Source organism: Electrophorus electricus, chromosome 7 (genome assembly GCF_013358815.1).
Source record: "Electrophorus electricus isolate fEleEle1 chromosome 7, fEleEle1.pri, whole genome shotgun sequence".
Classification (NCBI taxonomy): domain Eukaryota; kingdom Metazoa; phylum Chordata; class Actinopteri; order Gymnotiformes; family Gymnotidae; genus Electrophorus; species Electrophorus electricus.
Genome location: NC_049541.1, coordinates 8,556,351 through 8,577,829, shown reverse-complemented (window position 1 = coordinate 8,577,829; position 21,479 = coordinate 8,556,351). Strand labels below are relative to the sequence as shown.

The 21,479-nt window shown below is 40.8% G+C and overlaps 1 protein-coding gene across 6 annotated transcripts in view; it reads left to right on the top strand.

Annotated features, from left to right (window-relative positions):
* The first annotated feature begins 534 nt into the window (after nt 1–534).
* efr3a (EFR3 homolog A (S. cerevisiae)) overlaps nt 535–21,479 on the top strand; it is a 41,388-nt gene continuing 20,443 nt past the window's right edge. For 2 of the 6 annotated variants that reach the window (XR_004776318.1, XM_035528330.1), the window contains exons 1-8: nt 766–831; nt 1,108–1,244; nt 7,247–7,323; nt 10,152–10,279; nt 10,392–10,542; nt 14,865–14,986; nt 15,676–15,825; nt 18,240–18,350. Coding sequence is in view for 5 of the 6 variants with exons in the window: in XM_035528330.1 (XP_035384223.1) it covers nt 1,235–1,244; nt 7,247–7,323; nt 10,152–10,279; nt 10,392–10,542; nt 14,865–14,986; nt 15,676–15,825; nt 18,240–18,350 (749 nt within the window). In the remaining variant the exon portion in view is untranslated. Of the gene's footprint in view, nt 622–765; nt 832–877; nt 991–1,107; nt 1,245–7,246; nt 7,324–10,151; nt 10,280–10,391; nt 10,543–14,864; nt 14,987–15,675; nt 15,826–18,239; nt 18,351–21,479 lie in introns of those variants that run through there. The other 4 variants (XM_035528331.1, XM_035528333.1, XM_035528334.1 and 1 more) reach the window with 4 other exon arrangements.

The window sequence follows — 21,479 nt, the reverse complement described above, 5'->3', positions numbered from 1 at the left end:
GGGGGGGGGCTTGTTAACAGATGCTACTATCTGTAGGGTGAAATCTTTTAATCACATATAATTTCTACTGAGCTCAGAGCCTAAGCTTAATACCCCCCCCCCCCCCCCCCCCCCCCCCCCCCCCCCCAAACACACACACACACACACACATATATGCACAGCTACTTCAGCAACATAAGCTCTATTCTCTCTTTCACAGTTTCTGTGAAGTTAATGGTGGTGCTTGGTTCTGATATCGGATGAGGTCATAGACTTCTGACAGATAACATGCTGCACCTTCACTCAGATTGGATTTAAGAAATAACGATTATTCTGTTGTTTTAGATGTGTGTGTGTGTGTGTGTGAGAGAGAGAGAGAGAGAGAGAGAGAGAGAGAGAGAGAGAGAGAGAGAGAGAGAGAGAGAGAGAGAGAGAGAGAGAGAGAGAACAAAAAAAAAAACGCTTATTCATTTTGTTGGGGCACATCTCAAGTTCATGTGCTAGAGAACTGTAGCTAGTCGAACTAGAAGGAGGGACCAAACCAAGCAAATCATCTGTCGCTTAGAAGTCCTTACAACCAGAAAGTACTTTTGGAGCGACTCTTGAAAACTTTTTTTTTTGACAGCGAGAACTGTCTGGTAGGTATGTTGATGATCTTTTACCTCTTAACCCTCTAATACGGCATGCATATGTAAAAGACAACATTTGTTTAAAAAAACTACACCTAAGTTACACTCGGGTTGACTATTTTTTTACTCATTCAGCTACTCCCACTTCCGCGTTTTACTTCGACGTAACGCAGTCTAAAACAGGAAGCGCTAATCTTAGGGGTTAATTTCCGTGCGTCCACAGGTATTTACCATACATCATTTTTAGTTTAACTACTTTGTCTGAGCGTTTTCAGTTACATACTCTAATGACATGCAGGCGTATATCCTGAACATATCACAAAACCGTTGAGTGTTTTGTAGCTAAGCTAGTTAGCTAGTCATCGACAGTGTCAGAATGCAGGTGATATGTTTAACACGTCTGACATAAATCGCAATATAACTAGCGTTATATGGTGAGGTCTGTGTTTGAACAGTTCACGGGGAAATTAATTCATTTAATTTCCGTTTATCTTTTTAGCGTCACAAGTCGAGGTGGCACCAGAGTGAGGTTGTCTACGCTTTCGGATAATCTGAATAACGTCCTGCGTCTCCAGAAAGATTGAATCGCGGCGATTCAAAAATATCTACGGTATACTAGCAGAAGAATGCCTGCCGGTAAGCTGTGCAGACGTTTTTAGATTCACTCATTGCTAGGAACACAACTTTGTTTTTCTTAATGTATTTATAGTTGTAATTATTGCTGGGGATACTAAGGCTAAACAAGTGAGGTTTTTTGTTCCACTTCTAGACTAAGTGGATACGTTGCTAATAAGAACGAGGCGTAACATGGCCTTGTTGCGGTTTTGAACCTGTTAGTCACAGATGGGGTAAGGAGCATAGTAAACAAAGTCGCTGTCACAGGCCGTTCTTCCACTATGTATGCTGTAGCTTGGAAAACAATTAATTACTGTCAGACTTTCCACACCCAAATTTGGTATGTACAGCCGAGCTCTATATGTATTCCTAGCATATATCTTCCAAAGATCTATACGTGTTCTGGGTTCATTTATGTTAAAGAATCAAGTTGTCTGACATTTTCACTTCAGAAAGGCAGAGAGCAAATTATATTAACAAGTTATACTGTAATTATTTAATAATTAATTAATAATTTTGGTGCTTTACTTGCAGTGTGCCATATCATTGAAGTGGAGCTACAGTGCCAAAGGACTTTGGACACATTTCTAAAATCAGTGCAGTGCTTATAACTGAATGCCAATGCATCTGGCACCTGTACATGGCACTAGAGTCCAGTGGTAACCTGGAGTGGGTGGTCGCTAGCAGGCTAATTGCTCGTACTTTTGCTCCAAGTGCACTGTGCCCTGTGCCCTGTTCCATTTACTTCTTGTTTAAGGGACAGGAGCAGTCCCTAAGTGCTTTAGTCCTGCCTTTATTCCCACCCTGCTGTATACAGCACCTATTTTAAGCCTCTCTTAGGCCTAGTTCTTAAAGAAACAGATTGGTTTTTTTTATTTGTCTTACCTTCCATCACTTGTGTTCAGTATCCCAAGACAAAGTGTAGAGTTTTGTCATAACGTCAGCAGTTAAGATGAGTGGCACTCCTTGCAAGATAACATAACATAATCATCATTTGAAGTGATGCATTCTGATTCTAATTGTTTATATGAAGTCAGATGCACAAAGGATGCCAACGTCGCAGTGCTCTAATTCCCATTTGCGAAATGTGTACATATTCAATGATTCATATACACCATTGGCTCTATTTAGAATTGCAAGGGCCCAGTGTAGTGCAGTGATTATCCTTGCATTTTCACTGCCCTGGCACACCTGTTTAAAAACAAGGCATCTCATGAAAGGTTTGATAGTTAGATGCTTATCTGAATCGGGTGTATTAGAAATAGCTGAACCCAAAAATTCACAGGAAAAGAGGTAGAGGAATGGTTCTATGCCCATCCACCATAATGGAGCACAAATTCTTTTTTTTTTTTTTTGCACAGGTTGCTATATCACTCTTTGTGTTTATTGTACAAAATAGCAGAATTTAAAAAAAGGTTAAAGGCTCTCTTTCTTTTGGAAATGTGATCTTTTATTGGCTTCTGAATATGGTAGGGAGAAGACAGTTTGATTTGCTGGTCTGCTTAGTACATGTGTTTTGATCTGCTCTATTGTTTGTGTTCCTTTCACTTTATTTCATTAGTATGCGGTATGAACAACTCATTCTAAAGATGGTTTCAAAACAAAAAATAACATCAAGGCTTAGAGGGATGTGTGTATGTGTCTGTGCCTATGTTAGGCAATATGCTTATACAAAGAGCTACTATTGGTGATTATTAAAGCCATTTCATTTTGTTTTTAACAATTTCTTTTCATAAATGCTGGAAACAGTTAATTTTTGTTCAGGATTTTGCTGTATTTTTCATGTTTTTTATGAAAAAAAAAGTGTGTTCACATTTGTATGTACCAATCTATATGCAAACATGCACGTATGTATGTGTGTGTGTGTGTGTGTGTGTGTGTGTGTGTGTGTGTGTGTGTGTGTGTGTGTGTGTGTTGGCATGTTCACACTAGCTGAGAGGTGTGGCATCAACCGTTGGAACATGGTGCCATGTCCTGTTAAGTGCCTATGGCTGCCTCCACCATGAATAGCAAATGTGGCAGGGTTGGACCTGCGGCGCAGGCAACTGTGAGCGCGTCTAAATCTCACAGGAAGGGGACTAAGAGCAAGACCGAGGTCATTCGCTCTCAGTAACTGCATTTTATATGGCAGTCTGTTTGAGTAGTGCATGGAGCTTGAAACACAATGCAAGCTTCCATGCTAGAGGTGGATACAGGGCTGCATGATGAGGCGTTCGGGGGGTGTGGATCAGAGCTGGGGGTTCATTCTGTGTGATGTTTGCAAGCAGCACTGGTGTAAGACGGCTTTGTTGGCAATGACTGAGGAGTCGGTATCGACGCTGCAGACTGAGATGTGGCTTGTATGTGTGTGTTAAAAGGCTTGCTTGCCTTTTTCCTTGGGGGGAGGGCAGTGAAAGATGGAGACCTGCAAGGGGGTGAAGGGTGGGAGGGTGTAAGATAAGAAGTGTCAAGAGGTCATATAATGAGAGAGAGGGGTCTACTAACTGGCATAGCTGGTAAGAGTATGTGGGTGTGTGAGCGAGAGAGAAAAAAATGGTTTGTTATTAACAAACATAATGTTATTCAAATGATTTTGTCACTTGCTTTGGATAAGAGTATGTTTCCATACCAGTGGAGCTTAGGGCAAAAACGTTCTTTGGGCAAAATGGCAGAGTGAATGGGTAGGGAGGGATGGAGAGAGTACTTTTTTTACTGCTGTGTGTGAGAGGCATGAAATTTTGAACATTATGCATAACTTGCAAGCTGAAAATTGGTGTTTAATTGCTTATCCAGGTCAAGGTTAATATTTTCGATGAGTTTGTTTCTCTGTTTCTGATATGTTCAGAAGCATCATCAGTCTCAGGCCAGTTGGCATGGGTTGATTGATCTGTCATGAAGGGTGTGTAACTGACAGGTGATTTAGTTTCATATTATTTTACTTCCTTAGAGGTTCTTTTATCATAAAATCTTCACTAAGATATGTAGGAACACACTTGGGGATATATTTATAATATGCAGGTAATCTTGCATCATTGTTCTTACTGTTTGTCCTTTTTATATTAATTAAGTTTTATGTTTGGGGGATTTTTTAAATAAATCCTCTCAGACAGCATTTACAGAATACACACACTCCCCCACGCAGGTGCAGACATGAGAATGTTGGTGATAGATTCAGGAACAGACTGATTAAAAAGAAAGCTTTGTGGGAGACGTTTTGCCTCTGTCAACCAGAAAGGAATTTTCATGTCTATTTATTCCCGCAGATACAGACAAACATGAACACACACACACACAGCCATACAGAGACACACACACACACACAGCCATACAGAGACACACACACACACACACATTGGGATATACTTTGGGTTTCTTGGGTTCAAATTCTACCTCAGACCAAACATTGCTAATTAGCTCAATATTAACAAGTTAGTTTATTGGACAGCACAATTGTCAAGTTTATTTAATGCTGCACCTCAGAAAACTGTCACATAAATGCAGTGTGTCTGATTCTGTGTACTCAAATCATCCTATAAGCAGAGTCTTCTGGATCTTCTCCATCAAAACCACTACATGTGGATACCATTTTAGGGTGACTCAGTATGTAGGAGTTGAACAATTTGTGTCAACAAATTGTAATTGTATACTTTCTAATGAAATGGTTTGTGGTGAGTGTATGGTTTACTGAACTTGGAATATAAAAAATTTCAAAGAGTTCTTTCATAAAATGGCTCAAATTAGGTTCCATATTGGGATCTGAGTCAACAAATCTGAAACAGGGAGGAGCTCAGGAACTCTGCACTTAGTGGACGGCAAGTGATGCTGAGCATATGCTTTCATCTTGAGCTTTGAATTCATTTTACAAAAGTTGAAATGGTGCATTTGGTAATGCTTGAAGCTGTATGGTCCAAGCTGGAATATTCTCACTCTCACCTTACCCAGGTGAGCTGAGGAGAATGTAACTGAATACAGTTGCACATGGCAGAGGCTAGAAGATCCTTTCTGCCTGATTGGTTTATACTTACAGGTGTCGATAGGTGATGCACCGATGCAATTGGTCAGCGGGGCTGTCAGTTATAGGGCAGGTGGAACAGTGATGCATAACTGTTCAAAGTGTGTGTCTGTGTCTCGGGTGCACCTGTGTGTTGCCTCTCCTCCACAGCATTTGTTCTCATAGGGTCAGGGTTTGAAGAGGGCAGACGTTGTTGCGTGGCGTCTGTAGTTTGCGGGAAGGGTCAGCAATTGGAGGTTGCAATGAGGAGGTACAGGCGGGTGCCACGCTCGGAGGCAGACCAAACCTTCAGACATGCTCGCACCAGGGAGAGAACCTACATCCTTACCATACTGGGTACAGGAGTGAGTGTGAGTGTGTGTATGAGTGAGTGTGAGTGAGTGTGAGTGTGTGTGTGTGTGTGTTTGTTTGTTTGTTTGTTTGCTGCTGCCCTGTGTGTAATTCTTGTTGTTTTATCTTCTATGACTTTTCATAGACTGCAACAGCATGGTGAAAAGAAGCAGTTTATATACTCTTTCTGGAGAAACATCTGTATAGTGTGTGTTTCAGTGGGGGGTGATATTGACATGTTTGAGTAAAATTTAAAAAACGGGCTGTTATAAATAGTATTGTAAATGATGCATTGTGCATCCTTTTTCTGCCTTCCCTCGCTGTGTGCTCTCTCTCTATCTCTTTCTCGTCTTTTGCCGCTCTCTCTTTTTCTCAATGAGAGTATCATATGTTTGATAATGGTCAACCCCATTTCCAGTTCTCACTTTACAATACCTCATTTCCAGCAAACAGACAAATGCTCACTCACTCGCAGTGGGAGGGGAGTGAATGAATTCAAGTTTGGCATCTTGAAGCACAAACTGCATATGTGTTTTTGTGCGTGTGCCTAGAGAGAGGGAGGGGGGTGTTAAATGTGAGAGGAGGATGGTAACTGGTCAGATGCTCTCAGATTTCGTCTTTCTCTTAATTATTAATCAACCATTCAGACAGAGCAACACACACAGACACACAGAGAAGAACTCCACACATGCATGCGTGCCTAATGCGTGCCTAACACGTGCCCCCCTTCCTCCAACACATGCAGGTATCTAGTCCATACAAACGTGTCTAACTCATGACATGCTCATAATGTACATCACCAGTGGAAAAGGAGAATGTGCTAGCCCTCATGGTGCTTCGTCCACTTTCTCGTTCAGCCAGCTGCTGGGCCCTTCAAGGTCACCAGAATGAATTGCAGGGGTGAGATTTACTGAAGTGGATGATTTATTTACTTGATTTTATTTATTAAGGAGTTACAGAAGGAACCCCATACCAGACTGGTCATACTGGCAGTGATGCTGTTTTTCTCTTTGAATGCAAATGCATGCCACAAGTTGCGAGGCGATGAGGGTAAAAAGCAACGGTAGTAGCTATAAAAAAAAAAACAAACAAACCATAAAGTCATCTTATAAATGTAGTCCATAGGCATGTTACATGTTCGGTTAAATGTCTTCCTACTTTGTTTATGGGTTTTTGTGTTATTTTGTGCTCGTTTGCTCACTCTCTCTCCATCTGTTCTCCTCTCTGTGTCTCTATCTCTGTATCTCCTGGCTTGGCAAAGCTTCTGGCAGCTAGGCTAAATTATTTACAGTAGATTTAAAACTCTCCTGTTGAATATGCACATTAATAATTTATTTGCATACTCCTGTTTATTATGCATACCCATATGTTCCTTGAGACTGTCAGAGCTGAGCTATTCCTGTTGGTTTGATGACACTGCATTTTATCATGAACTTGAGCATCAGAACATCTGATTTTGAGAGGTTTACCTTGAGCTGGTCTTAATCTTGCTAAGGCCGTCTTCCAGTCCAGAAGAATGGGTTATATATTGTATGTGGGTTTAAACATATTGATGTGTTTTGTCAATGTCTAAGCTTTGAGAGTTTGTTTGTATGCTTGATTCTGCTCGATGGAGTTTGCTGATGTTTATTATATATTGGACTGGAAGTCCTCTGTGTGCGTGCATATATGGATGTGCACTAAAATATGTCTCTCCTCACAGGCGTATGTGGATGTTGTGGGCGCTGTCGGCCACGTTACAAACGCCTGGTGGATAACATCTTTCCAGAGGACCCAAAGGTAGAACACCCCCTCAGCTCAGTACACAGGCATGCACTCATGCACACATACATACACACCCTTGCTCTCTTTCTCTCACGCAAAGCCATTAAATCACATCCACACATTAAAACCAGAGCACACATTATTTATACTTCTTTTAACTTGAGGGTACCTCTAAGCATGAGTGATATGTTTAGGATAAGTTGTGACATGAATATCACTTAGACTATACTGACATGCACGCACACACACACTCCCACACTTCCACTGATGACTCATGGGAGTGATTTGTATTGGTCAGAAGCTCATTAAGTAAATGAAAGTAAATTGGCTATTTAAGAGCTGTTAATAGGTAATGTTCGATGGGTGGGGGAAGTGCGGGGAGGGATCCAGAGCACTGAGCCAGGCTCCTCAACCTTTCTCTCTCGTGTCCTGTCCATTTGTTTTTTCACTTTCTCTCTTTGTCTCCATCGCCTCATCTTCCCTTGTCTCTCTCTGCCTCTCTCTCTCTGGCTCTGTGTCTGTTTAGTTGCAATCAAGGCAAGGGAAGACGAGTTTATGTCTATAGCACTTTTCATAAACAGTGGCAGTTCAGAGTGCTTCACATAACAGTTGATTTAAACAGAACAAATTTCATATATGGGTCTAAGTAAACAAGTAACTAAAAAGAAAAGTTGAAATTAAAGTGCTATGAGTTCAAACTGTAAAGTGTTGAGATAAAAGACAAAAAAAGTTAAGAATTAATATAGTGCTGAAAATTAGGTTAAATGTGCAGTGCTATAAGAGCTAAGGGGACAAAAGCAGAATATTTATACTTTTGATAATTAATTTTGATAAATGTACATTTAAAATATAAAATATTTAATATAATCAAATCACATTATACATACAATGGAATTATTACACACACTTGCACACACCAAACATCTTTATACATATGTTATTATGCATGCATACACTCATGCACAAGCACACATTTGTATAAATATTTACAGTGGTGTGAAAGTGTTTGCCTCCTTCCTGATATCTTATTTCTTTTGCTTGTTTGTCACACTTAAATGTTTCAGATCATTGAAACAAATTTAAATATTAGAATAAGATAACACAAGTGTAAACACAATGCAGTTTTTAAATGAAGGTTTTTATTATTAAGAGAAAAAAATTCAAACCTACATGGCTGTGTGTGAAAAAGTGATTTTCCCCCTGTTAAAACCTAAATTAACTGTGGTTTATCACATCTTTGGCTGAGTTAAATTTCTCTAGCCACACCCAGGCCTGATTACTGCCACACCTGTTCTCAATCAAGAAATCACTTAAATAGGACCTGCCTGAAGATCCTCCAAAGCTAGACAGCATGCTGCGATCCAAAAAAATTCAGGAACAAATGAGATACAATGTAATAGATCTCAATTAGACTGGAAAAAGTTATAAAGCCATTTATAAAGATTTGGGACTCCAGCGAACCACACTGAGAGCCATTATCCACAAATGGCAAAAACATGGAACAGTGGAGTGGCCGGCCAAAATTACCCCAAGAGCACGGCGACAACTCATCCAAGAGGTCACGAAAGACCCTGCAACAACATCCAAAGAACTGCATGCCTCATTTGCCTCAGTTAAGGTCAGTGTTCATAACTCCACCATAAGAAAGAGACTGGGTAAAAATGGCCTGCATGGCAGAGTTCCAAGACAAAAACCACTGCTGAGCAAAAAGAACACAAAGGCTCGTCTCAGTTTTGCCAGAAAACATCTTGATGATCCCCAAGACGTTTTGGGAAAATGGACTGATGAGATTGCCAGAAAACATCTTGATGATCCCCAAGACGTTTTGGGAAAATGGACTGATGAGACAAAAGTTTAGCTTTTTGGAAGGTGTATGGCCCATTATATCTGGTGTAGAAGTAACACAGCATTTTAGAAAAGGAACTTCATACCAACAGTAAAATATGGTGGTGGTAGTGTGATGGTCTGGGGCTGTTTTGCTGCTTCAGGACCTGGAAGACTTGATGTGGTAAATGGAACCATGAATTCTACCAAAAAATCCTGAAGGAGAATGTCCGGTCATTTCTTCATGACCTCAAGCTGAAGCGCAGTAGGGTTCTGCAGCAGGATAATGATCCAAAACAAACCAGCAAGTCCACCTCTGAATGGCTTAAGAAAAGCAAAATGAAGACTTTGGAGTGGCCTAGTCAAAGTCCTGACCTGAATCTGATTGAGATGCTGTGGCATGAGCTTAAAAAGGCGGTTCATGCTCGAAAACCCTCCAATTACAACAATTCTGCAAAGATGAGTGGGGCAAAATTCCTCCACAGCGCTGTAAAAGACTCATTGCCAGTTATTGCAAATGCTTAATTGCAGCTGTTGCTGCTAAGGGTGGCCCAACCAGTTATTAGGTTTAGGGGGCAATCACTTTTTCACACAGGGCCATGTTGGTTTGGAATTCTTTTCCCTTAATAATAAAAACCTTCATTTAAAAACTGCTTTTTGTGTTTACTTGTGTTATCTTTGTCTAAAATTTAAATTAGATAAGTGTGACCAAAAAAAAAAAAGATATCAGGAAGGGGGGTAAACACTTTCACACCACTGTACATTAAATATCTATATAATTTACATAATTCAGTTCATATCAATTTAGAGTACTTTATTGAAATGATAAATTATGGGTAATTTGTAGTGCCTTCCCTTGCTGTTTGGAGTCAGTGAAACCCATTAGACAGGCTGTAAAACAGTAAAAAGAAAAAAATCTGCTAATCAGTTTATTAAATATTGCAAGTGTATTAAATATTCCAATGTAGAAACTGGAAAAATCAACTAAATGATCTCTCTCTGTCTTTCTCCCTCTATAGGATGGATTGGTTAAGTCAGACATGGAGAAGCTGACGTTCTTTGCTGTGTCTGCTCCAGAGAAGCTTGACCGTATTGGAGAATACCTTGCTGAACGCCTCAGCAGAGATGTGGTCCGACACCGATATGGGTGTGTTGCATACGAACACACACACACACAGTGGACCAGTGCTAAAATTTACTGCTTCCTGTAAAAATGACCATTGTGTCATCTAAGTGTGTGTGTGCATGTGCTTGTGTAGCTATGTGGTGATTGCAATGGAAGCGTTGGATCAGTTGCTGATGGCCTGCCACTCTCAGAGTATTAAACCATTTGTGGAAAGCTTCCTGCATATGGTGGCCAAGCTCCTGGAGTCGAGAGAGCCAGATCTGCAAGTGCTTGGCACCAACTCTGTGAGTGTATGCATGCACACATCATGCGCACCTGTGTGTGTGTGGGGGGGGTATATACTGTATATACACACACAATTATAGAGGTAGTTTTAGTCTGACTTTGTGTTTGCTGCATTTGGAAGATTTGTCATCCACGCTCTAGAAAATCTTTGCATCACTTCAGCATCCTCTACGTCGAGGGCCTGTTATCCTCTACCTCTGAAAGAGAACTTTTGAAAAGAGGTTTTAGAGGAGTGACAGAGGCGCACTGTAGAAGAAATGTGTGTTATGGGACTGTCATAGACTCTGAGCTGTCATGGTTACCCATGAGCCCAGGAGGAGAGACGGGGGGGGGGGAGAACAGGTAAGCAGGTAAAAACACTGGCAATGAGTGAGAGAAAGAGAGGGAGAGGTGCAGTAATGAAGCACATTGGTCAGAGAGGGAGCAAGATGGAAGTAAAGGCAGCAATCTGAGGTAGTGCCTTTAACTTTTATCAGCATGTTCTGTCAGAATTAACTTCAGAATTAAGCGTCTGAAGTGGTGCTTGTGGATGGTATACACATTGCATACTTTAATAGTGGTTGGAGAGTAAATGATGGAGAGGAAAAAGAGGAAATGGGTAGAGGTGCAGACAGAAAGAAGTTGAGGCAGAAGGAAGAGGAGAGAAATGGTGGACTACTGGAATTTGCTGAAAGGTGGGTGTAAGGGGTGAAATGCATTAGTGTCAGCAATCTGACTCACTGTCAGGAAGGTTTTTTTCCTCACTGGATCTTATCGTTTCATGTGTCTCTCTCTCTCGCTCTCTCCCTTTTTCTCACACTCCCTCTGTCTAATGTTGTTGCTTAAGACAGATGAGGAAACATTCTTAAGCACAGGTCAAGTGTCAAAAGATTGATATTGTAACTGTAAAGAACAAACATGCATTTACTTGACTAAGTCACACAAAGAACCTATGTAAAATTGGCTTAACTCCCATGACAGGAATGTTTACTCCCTAGAATCTGGAACTGCTTTCTCAAGAAGAATCCAGTCCTTTCTTCACTGGAATACCTGATCCGGGTTCCTTATAGCATTATAAGCACATTTTCAATTTGCTCAAAAAAGAGAGTGCCTGGAAGATTTCTATCCTCCTCCAGCCAATGTTGTGACGTGATGAGGCAAATAGGGTGCAGAGAAGGGGAAACGTTCAAACGTACGTTTAATTGACACAAAGACAACACATCTAACACCGCACTAAACACCTTTCAAACACCAACAAAACGTACTACAACACGAGACATATATGCACACTCACGATGATTATACATAATACAGAACAGGTGGGCGACACGAAAGGGCGTGGCAACACGGACGAACACGCGCGCGCACACACCCAAAGATGTTTGAGGAAAGGGCGGGGCCGTAACAAGACAGAACCACCCCTCAAGGGCGCGACTCCCGGCGCACCAGCCTAATGGGCTGTAGACCCGAGACCAATGCCAAACGGCGAGGCCAGAGGACCGGGCAGCTCGCCCCAGGCTAGCGCAAGCAGGAGCGCGGGGGGGGGACATCGGGACTATCACAACAACACACACAGGAATGCACACACTGACAGGGACTGACATGCACACCAAGGAAAACAAAGGGACAGGCACATGTATGGTAATGGGGAGTGACAGGAACAGGCATAACACTACATGAATTAAACAGTACGGGGAAGAGCGGGGAAGTCCCAGCTGTCAGCTGGGTTTGAAGCCAACTAGCCTGGGAGGGAGGGTCTCTCGCCGGCTCGGTTGGCGGAGGTTGTCCAGACCCCGGCGCTTGCGCTTGGGTAAGCGTACCGGTTGTGCTGCCTGGTTGCGGAACAGACCCCGGTGCCGCTGCCTTTTTGCCTCCCCGAGGCTTAGGTGTAGGCGCTTGCGCTTTGATGGTCCTCGCCCTCGGGGGAGGCGTGTCTTCCTCCACCAACGACTCCGTCTCTCTGCCAGTCACCCGGGGCTACTTGCTGGCTCCAGAGCGCCTAGCCCCGGGCCGAGCCTTGGGTGCTGAGGACTCGTCTTTTTCTGAGATCGTGACGGCAGTCTGAGAGGCGGGATCCCCCTGAGGTACCTCCTCCACCTCCATCGACAGGGTCTTCCTCACCATCGGACCATCGGTCCGACTCCAGGGTGACGTTACTGCGCTCCCCTCGCTCTTCGTACTCCGCATAGCCCTCTGTGAGGTCCATGCAAGACCCTATGGATTCCACCTCTGAGTACCCAGCAGGTCCTTCTCCCGTTGTGATCCCATGGATCGAAGCCAGGATGAGTGACAGTAAGGGAGAAGTCCGCAGTGTCCGACTGCGAAGACTGGAAATCATTATACCAATCCTTTTGGTCAGACATAATCCTGTGTGACTCCTCCACCTCCGTACCCGAACCATGCTGTCCTATAGCGGGAGTCAGGAGGGTACCCAAGAGCACGGAGGGATTGCAGGCACGGTTTGGGGAAGTGCATCTTTTCCCCTTGTTCTTGCCCTTCCCAGGCATCCTTCTTCGGTTGGTGTTTCTGTGACACGACGAGGCAAATAGGGACACGTTCAAACGTACGTTTAATTGACACAGAGACAACACTAACACTGCACTAAACACCTTTCAAACACCAACAACACGTACTACAACACAAGAGACATATATACACACACGATGATTACACATAATACAGAATAAAAAAAAGTAAAGGTAAATAAAACAAAAATAAATAAACGTAGGGAAGCAAAAATAGGATTAAAAAAATGATAGCCAAATAATTAAAAGTATTGAAAGAATAGATAATACTGAGTGTGGCTTTCTCTTCAGGTTTCTCACCATAAACACATCATAGCCTTCTTGGTATTGCCATTGTATCAAGTTTACACTTGTCATTTCATGAGAGAATCTGGATTGTGTTGATTTGGATTGTGTCCTGATAAATGTATCTGGTTGAAATTTTACCCTATTTAGTCAAATGTGACTCATTAAAACCTGATTGCTCTTTAGCACAAAATGTACAAATCCACTCATATGACCTGACAACCAACTTCCTGTATATGTTCCTCTTGTTATGCTATGCATTAATAATAATGGCTCCTTAATTTTTTTTATTTTGTTTGGTGGATTTAATTTTCCTAAAATTTAAGAAGAATGCATTTTTTTTTTAATCTTAACTATTTCCCACACGCCAATCAGCTCATCAAGCAATTATCAAGTCCTTCAGTGAATGAGTTAAGTGTGTTAAAGTATTCAAAATGTGAAAGTATGCACGGCATGGGTTTCCACAAGGGAAACATTGTTGTAGCATACTGCTTTCATGTAGACTTTTTGAATTGCACTGTAGATGCTCCACTAAAAATCCTTCCAAAGTCAGTTTTTTTTTGTTTTGTTTTTTTAACTTTTGGAAGCCCAGAGCTTCTGAAGCTGAAGATCTTGCAAGTTCCTTCCTAAAGCACCTAAACTAATGCACTGAATGAAAAAACTGGCCAGGGATGGCATCAAAAATGTGCAGCCTGCAATAAGCGGAATGAAAACTGCTGTTTTGGCATACAGAGGGGTATAATAGTCACTGCTGGAACATGAATCCTCTATAATGTGAAACTGAAGTCAAGATGAATTTAGCATGCATTATAAATGAGTGCTTTGCATTATAATAATGATTTTATAAACAAAAAAGTGGCTGTACAAATCCCTGCTTGAAGGATCAGGTCTACTGGAAGGCTGGGAAATGGTCCAGCCCATCTGCTTCAGCAGTGGAAACGGAGTGTTGAAGTAGACCTTTAGTGGGGCTTCAGTAGCTGTACAGTATTGTGCATTGTTTGTTTTTGTCCCACATAGCTTATTTAGTTCCACTGAGCTATAGCCCCCACACACAAACCCTGCAGACACTGCACACTATCCATAATATAGCCTTTCAGTCAGAGAGAGAGAGAGAGAGAGAGAGAGAGAGAGATGATGGGTACAGACACAGTGAACTAGGAGTGGGACAAAGCAGAGTTGTTGGCAGAGGGCTGGAATGTTGGCTGGCTTACTATGATTCAGCTCTTGACAGATCCTCCAAACACATTTTATATGTGCATTCACTCACACATGCTCACACACAGGTGGTCTCACATAATTGCTAATCACGTCTGCCTCTATTGGCAGATCTCGCCTCTCTGTCTGATATAGATAACATCCTCTGTGAGAGACTTAAATGAATGAATTCCCTTTTTAACGTGTGTGTGTGTGTATAAAGTGCTTTGATAATATTTAATTAGTTTGATATTGTGTCGAGTTAAAATATATGTACTCATGGGAATGCATATGTGTCTGCATACACATTATTTTTCTCTCTGCTTTTCCTCTCACAGTTTGTGAAGTTTGCGAATATTGAGGAGGACACACCCTCGTATCACCGCCGCTACGATTTTTTTGTTTCTCAGTTCAGTGCCATGTGCCACTCTACACACGAAGACCCAGAGACTCGTACCAGGTGTGTGTGTGTGTGTGTGTGTGTGTGTGTGTGTGTGTGTGTGTGTGTGTGTGTGTGTGTGTGTGTGTGTGTGTTTGTGTGTTCTGTATGGTTGCAAATCAGGGGTTGAGACTCCCTTTTCAGAATATGCATACAAGAGAGAAAGCCTAGATACAGGCTACAACAAATTGTATAAAGCCTAAACTAACTAAATATGTAAAAGTGTAAATGTTCCTCCCAGTAAAAAAAGATAAAGGGTAAAAGTTTGTGTTTTTATTTCATTTTGTCATTCAACAAAAAATTTATTTCGTGCAATATCAAATAGTATTTAGGTATGTTACGAAGGTACAGTTAGAATGTTTTACACTGACTGACTCTTAAATGTGCTGCATGATTCCATGGACATGGCCTGTCTATTGAACGGTGGAAACTTTGGGAGTTAGTAAGTTATCAGCTGTCTGTACTTTTAATGAACGAAAATACAAATGAAAAAACAAATTTTATATAACAAATGTATTAACTGTAAAATAATTTGGATAGTTGGCTGTGGGTGTGTGGCACCCACTGATCTCCCCTTTAACTGCAAATTTTCCTGGAATAATCCTGATTAGTTGAGCTAGTTTGTACAGAGCTGTTGTACTGAATGCTGTTTTATGGTGTAGGTGTGATTTAGACATTTAATGTGATTTTGTATATCTGGATGTGTGTAGGATCCGTGTAGCTGGAATCAAAGGACTGCAGGGAGTGGTGAGGAAGACTGTGAATGATGAGTTGCAGGCAATCATCTGGGAACCTCAGCACATGGACAAACTCATCCCTTCCATGCTTTTCAACATGCAGGATAACAATGACTTAGACAGGTAGGCACCCACATAAACACATCTCCTCTCCCCTGTTCAACAAGCAGGATTTCAGCAGACATACGCACAAACCAAAAACACACTCAGTTCTACCCTCTTGGTCAACATAAGCATGTAAATAAGATACTGTACTACATTCGCATAGAGCACATATTTATTTATATTTTTTTAAAATAGACATGAGCATAAGGTTCGAACCATGCATCCTTTAAACTTTGAAGACTTTTAAAAAGCTGGTATAAGACAAAGACTATTTATGAAACAAAGGCTATTTATGAAATAAAAAACTGGAATATTACCATAGTTTGCTGTAGAACAAAGCCAAAATAAAATACTTCAGTTGTCCAAATACCTGTGGATAACAGTGTAGACTGAATTAGATTAGATAAGATTGTCTTTAGACAATACTGATGAGGTTCACTCGTCTTTTTTTGCCAAGATAGCCACAAACTGGAGAAAACCTGGAATGGATTAAATGGATTTGATTTCTCACATCAGTGAAACAAAGCACACCACTAAGATAAATGTGTCATCCAACACTCAAAAAATAACAAATGAAAGAGGAGATGAAAGAGGACTAGCTGGAGGATTTGTCCATTCTAGCCTCTTTGCTTTTTGGGCTCAAGGGAAAAAAAAGGGATTTCAAGATGACAGATTTAATCAATGTTGTTTTTGCTCAAAATATTTTGCAAGCAAAGGGGAAGACAAGCGGCACACGAGAGTGTGGAAAAATATGCATCAAACTGCTCTTCACAGACCACCAATGAAAATGAGCCACTTTGCCTCTTATACATTCGCTATTTTGAGACATTTATAAGGGTTAGAGGCACAGTGTATTTTCAGGTCAAGCTTGAAAAGTGGAATGAATGGGTGCAGAAAAGATGAAATGGTTCAAGTGAATGTGCGTGTGAAAAGAGAAAAGGAAAAGAGAGTGTCTTTGCTTCTATGTGTGAGTCTCTGCATGTGCCAGTGGGGATTCATGTCTGTTCAGAATGCAAGTATGTGCCAGAAAAGGAGTTTACTTTTGTGTGTTTGCATGTTCTATAGATAATGAGGGGTGTCTCTGTGGCTCTCTGTGTTTGTCTGTCTGTGTGTGACCGAGAGAACGAGCAAGAGTGTGAAAGAGAGGGGGAGTGGGCGTATTGGTGTTAACTGCACCAGGAGCAAGTTAATTGAGGAACACATTAGCGTCTCATTCTGGAGATTCAGCAACAGTTTTCACTTATTTATTTGATATTGTGAACTGTTGTGTTGAAGAATAGAAATTAGAGTTCTGGCTAAGTGTTTATGCTCTATGTCTCTGTGTCTTGTATTACATTTACATTTACCATTACCCATATGTCAGCCATAACACTAAACTGCCTGAGCAGAGATTAAGAATGAGTTGCTAAAAATACTTTGTGTATTATTGTTTAATCTTAACTTTTTATACATACTTGTTTTAGCTGGTTTTTGTGTGTGTGTGTGTCTGTGTGTGTGTGAGAAACACGCTTGCAACTGACGTACAGGTTTATTGTGTTTAGCTGGTCAAGGGCATCTGAATCTGTTAATAGCTTTTCAAGGGCTAAACGTGAGCTGAGTGTGTGTGCACACATGTATTTCCATGCACATGCATGAAAGTGATTGGCATGGGAGGAGAGAGCCAATGAGTAAAATTAGCTAATAAATAAGAGAGCTGCTTAAATGCTTTGTAACTGCAGTGGCTGCAAAACTATGCAATTTCTTTGTGCTTGCTGTTAAATGGATGAAATGGGTTGTGTGTGTGTGTGTGTGTGTGTGAGTAACTGAGTGAGAGAGAGAGAAGAAGATAGAGAGAATTAAGTTACCCAAAGCTCTCTCAGCTGACCTCATGGTAAATATAGTCAGCCCTTTCATGCATTTTTTATTGTACAGAAGGTCCTCCATCGATCTATGATGCGTATGCTTGTGCCAGGATGTGTGTGCATATCAGGTGTGTCTTTGTTTGTATCTCTATGGTGTGTGCATGTGTGTATTTTGTGCACCTGCCTCTGTGTGTATTTATGTGGCTGTCTGGTTGTATGACGAAAGAAATAAACCATTTCCTTTAACAGTGATGAGTTTGGCATTTAAATGTTGGTGGTGTCTATTGGGAGCTCTTGACCTGAAGGGCAAATGCACAGCCCAGAAATAACTAGACCTAGATTCCTCCCAGCCAGTGAAGAGAGCGATGCATGCAAGAAACACCTACAGGGGACTGCCTCTGAGGGCAGTACCAGATGCAGTATCCTTCATCAGTCTTCATTTGCTTTGGATATTGTTGAGTACATAACATGAATAAAAATACCGGGTCCTTGTTCAAAGCCTATTCTCGCATGAATTTACCTTGATTTATTCAGATACCCTGATTTGCTTTATTACCAATGGCTCATCTTCTCTTTTTTCTTTGTTTCTAGCAGGGGTGGAGGAGAGGAGAACCCTGCCTCTTTGGCTGAGAGCTGTTTTAGGGAGTTGCTTGGGCGAGCTGCTTATGGCAACATGAACAATGCCGTTCGCCCTGTACTGGTGTAAGTACAGTTACCATGGCACTTTGGTGGCTATGGGGATCCATGCTCTGAGCCATCTTATTCCAGTTTGTATAAATGGTTATAACCTTGCTATTGGTATAGTGTATCCAAAACCCCATTTTATTTTTAGAACCAGTAGTGTAGACTACTGTTATACTGTACTGTTCATACTGGCCCATTTTATTGTTGTTTGGTAATGGCAATAAACCTCTCAATGCTGTTTGTTAAAGGAATATGCAGGAACTAAACTTTTTTCAGCATCATTTTGAATAGCTATAGTTTATTTGTCAAAATGGCCTCTCATAGACATTCACAGTGCATAATTGATAGTTCAAGACATTATTTACAACCACAATCACAAAGACAGTTTAGCGATATTGCATTGTTTTTATTCAGAGTGAATGTTTGAATGTTTATTCAAAAAACATATTTTAATGTACTTCCCCAATAGTACAGTTTCAGCAACAGTTCCTTTACTTACAGGATTTACCCTCACATATAAACAAGCATAGCTGACAGCGAGGTAGTAGTGTTTCCATATGAAGCAAATCTGTATTCATTTGAACTAATACCAAATTAATATGTTAGAGACAGTAACTAATCATGCTAATATAGAGAATATTAGAATGATGACATGAAAAATTGCATCGCTACCCACCTCATTCAGCTGAGCCCAAAGTAATGCTAGGCAGATTAAGTTAGTTGATTGTTCATAGATAGGCCTCACCTAAAAATTGAATTATTTGCCTAACTATTGAATCACATTAGTAGTATTAGTTTAAAAAACACACAAAAAAACATACAAGTCTATGCAAGATCATGTTTGCATCTGTAGCTCTAAAATAAATAGTCATTTTTGTTTAACCCTAAATGCTGAAAAACATTTTTGGGGAGTTTAACAATATTCCTTTAAGATATTGCTGACAGGAAAGCTTCCATTGCATATATGATAAAATAAAACTTTAGAATTTTGGGCCAATTAACATTCTGTTTTCACTACATTATTAACGCAATTGTAGTTGTAGTGTAAATGACCAGTAGGAGCCAGTATGCTAATGCATGTTTTGTCAGTGAAATGCTGCACAGAATTTTGGTTGCTCATAAGCCTTCAGATCAAGTGTCTATGCACAATGACTTGCAGCATAAATAAATGAAACACCATTCTGTTATTAAATGCCACTGAACAGTAATGTTATGCTACCTGTCAATTTCCTGTCAATCAAGGAGAACTTTCTCTTCAGTGAAGTAGATAATGTAGAAACGCAAGCAGAAGTTAAAACACCTCTGGGGATGTCCTAAAGTAAAGATATTTTTAGGTTATGTTAGCAAGTTAAGATAGTGTAGGCGGTTAAGATGAGATAATGACTGTCGGAAGTGAGGTCCTAAATGAGATGCTAACTGAAAATTTCATGGTTACCAGATAATATAAGATTTCAGAGTTAGGATGTTGCTGTAACATGAACCCTGTCATTTTTAGAGTTAAATAACAGCAGATAACCATCCACTATGTGTTAATGAGCTAGGAATACTTGGAATATGTTTCAATCAAATTTGTCTTTACAATGTTTTTGTTGTATGGTTGACTACCAGGTCAGTTTTCAGTGCCTTTCACTGTACTTACCCCATTCATTCTAAACAGAATGGAAGCCTAGCAACAAAGGAATGGTAGCCCACGAGGCCCAGTTGTACAGTATGTGCCCATCAAAAAGTGGCTGCTGCAGTGATTGGTTTTGCTCTCAAAAGGTCAGCTATAGCTCTGAAAAAAAGCATTTTAACAACTAAACTGATAATAAATTTGCATTGTCACTTGGGTACCTTTTCCCGTAAGCGTTTGGATGTGAGGTTGGACCAGATCCGAGTTCACAGAAAAATGGACAGGGCAGGTTGCTCTCTTTTAGCACAGTGATGCAGATTCGGTTCAGGGTCTAGACAATCACATAGGAACTGTAGTATTTAGCACTCTCCAGCAAGCGAGTTGAGGCACCAAGCAAAGCTGTGTGATCGCTAGCCTCAGTTTCCCTGTAACAGTGTTGCCTGGAGAAATTGAGAATTTCCTATTGGGGAAGGCCACATGTAAAATTTAGCATTAACTGGAATATAGGAGTACTCCTAAGAGTACAGAATTTGTGCTAGTGAAAGGGTTTGTTAGTACTTGGCTCTGATAGCTGCTGCAGCTAACGTGTTATGTTTGTGCTGTCAGAGCTCGCTAATGAGGCGTTTTTGTCTCATCTCGGCCATTGACCAATTAGAGCCAAGTTCAGCGTAAGAGGAGAATTTCCGAGTGTCATATTTAGGTGTTCTGTCATGTTTATATTGAATGTACACCGTTTATCATAAGTGTGAATGCATATGTTTTGTATTCCTGTTTATCTGGGGGTTGTGTGTTGGTTACGTGATGCCTTCACATTGTCAGGTTGGTGGCAGGATATGAAAAGTGTTTTTTATTTTAGTGGAGGTTGAGTGCAGGTGCTTTTGTGTGGATGGCTGTATATTTGAGAGGGAGGTTTTGAAGTGTGGGGAAGGAAGATTGGGTTAATCTTCAGGGGCGAGATCAGTGTCCCTGATATGCAATAAAGCTGATGGGGGAGATGGGTAGCGAGAGCCAGAGAGAAGGGTTTAGAAGAAAAGATGGGGAGGCATTTTTCCAGGCATTCTAAAAATAGCTCAGACTGGGGGGAGGGCAGAGGGGCAGATTGACGTCACCATGGTGACTACAGGCAAGATAAAAAGCAGATGGAGTGGGAAAGAATAAGGTAAGAAATTAAATCAAAAAAGGTACAAGAAATAATGCATAGCATGTCAAAGAGAGAAAAAGCAGGCAGAGGATTATGGGATCTGTCATACCAGAAGGGCAGAATACATAATCTAAAATGATACATTTCATTTTTTGCTGTTCTAGTACCATTAATATTAAAGCTTCCACTTATGTTACACAAGTTGTTTCTCATTAAGTAACTGTATAATTGTGTGCGTGCGTGTAAGAGAGAATTTTACAAAATTAAGAGTGCATTGTATGCAAATTAGCAGACTTTAGTACTATTTTATACAATATTTCAGTTGTCTCAATTATCTAGTATTTTACATACACTGAATCGAATTTGTAGTGTGACTCTATAGAGAAATAGTTCT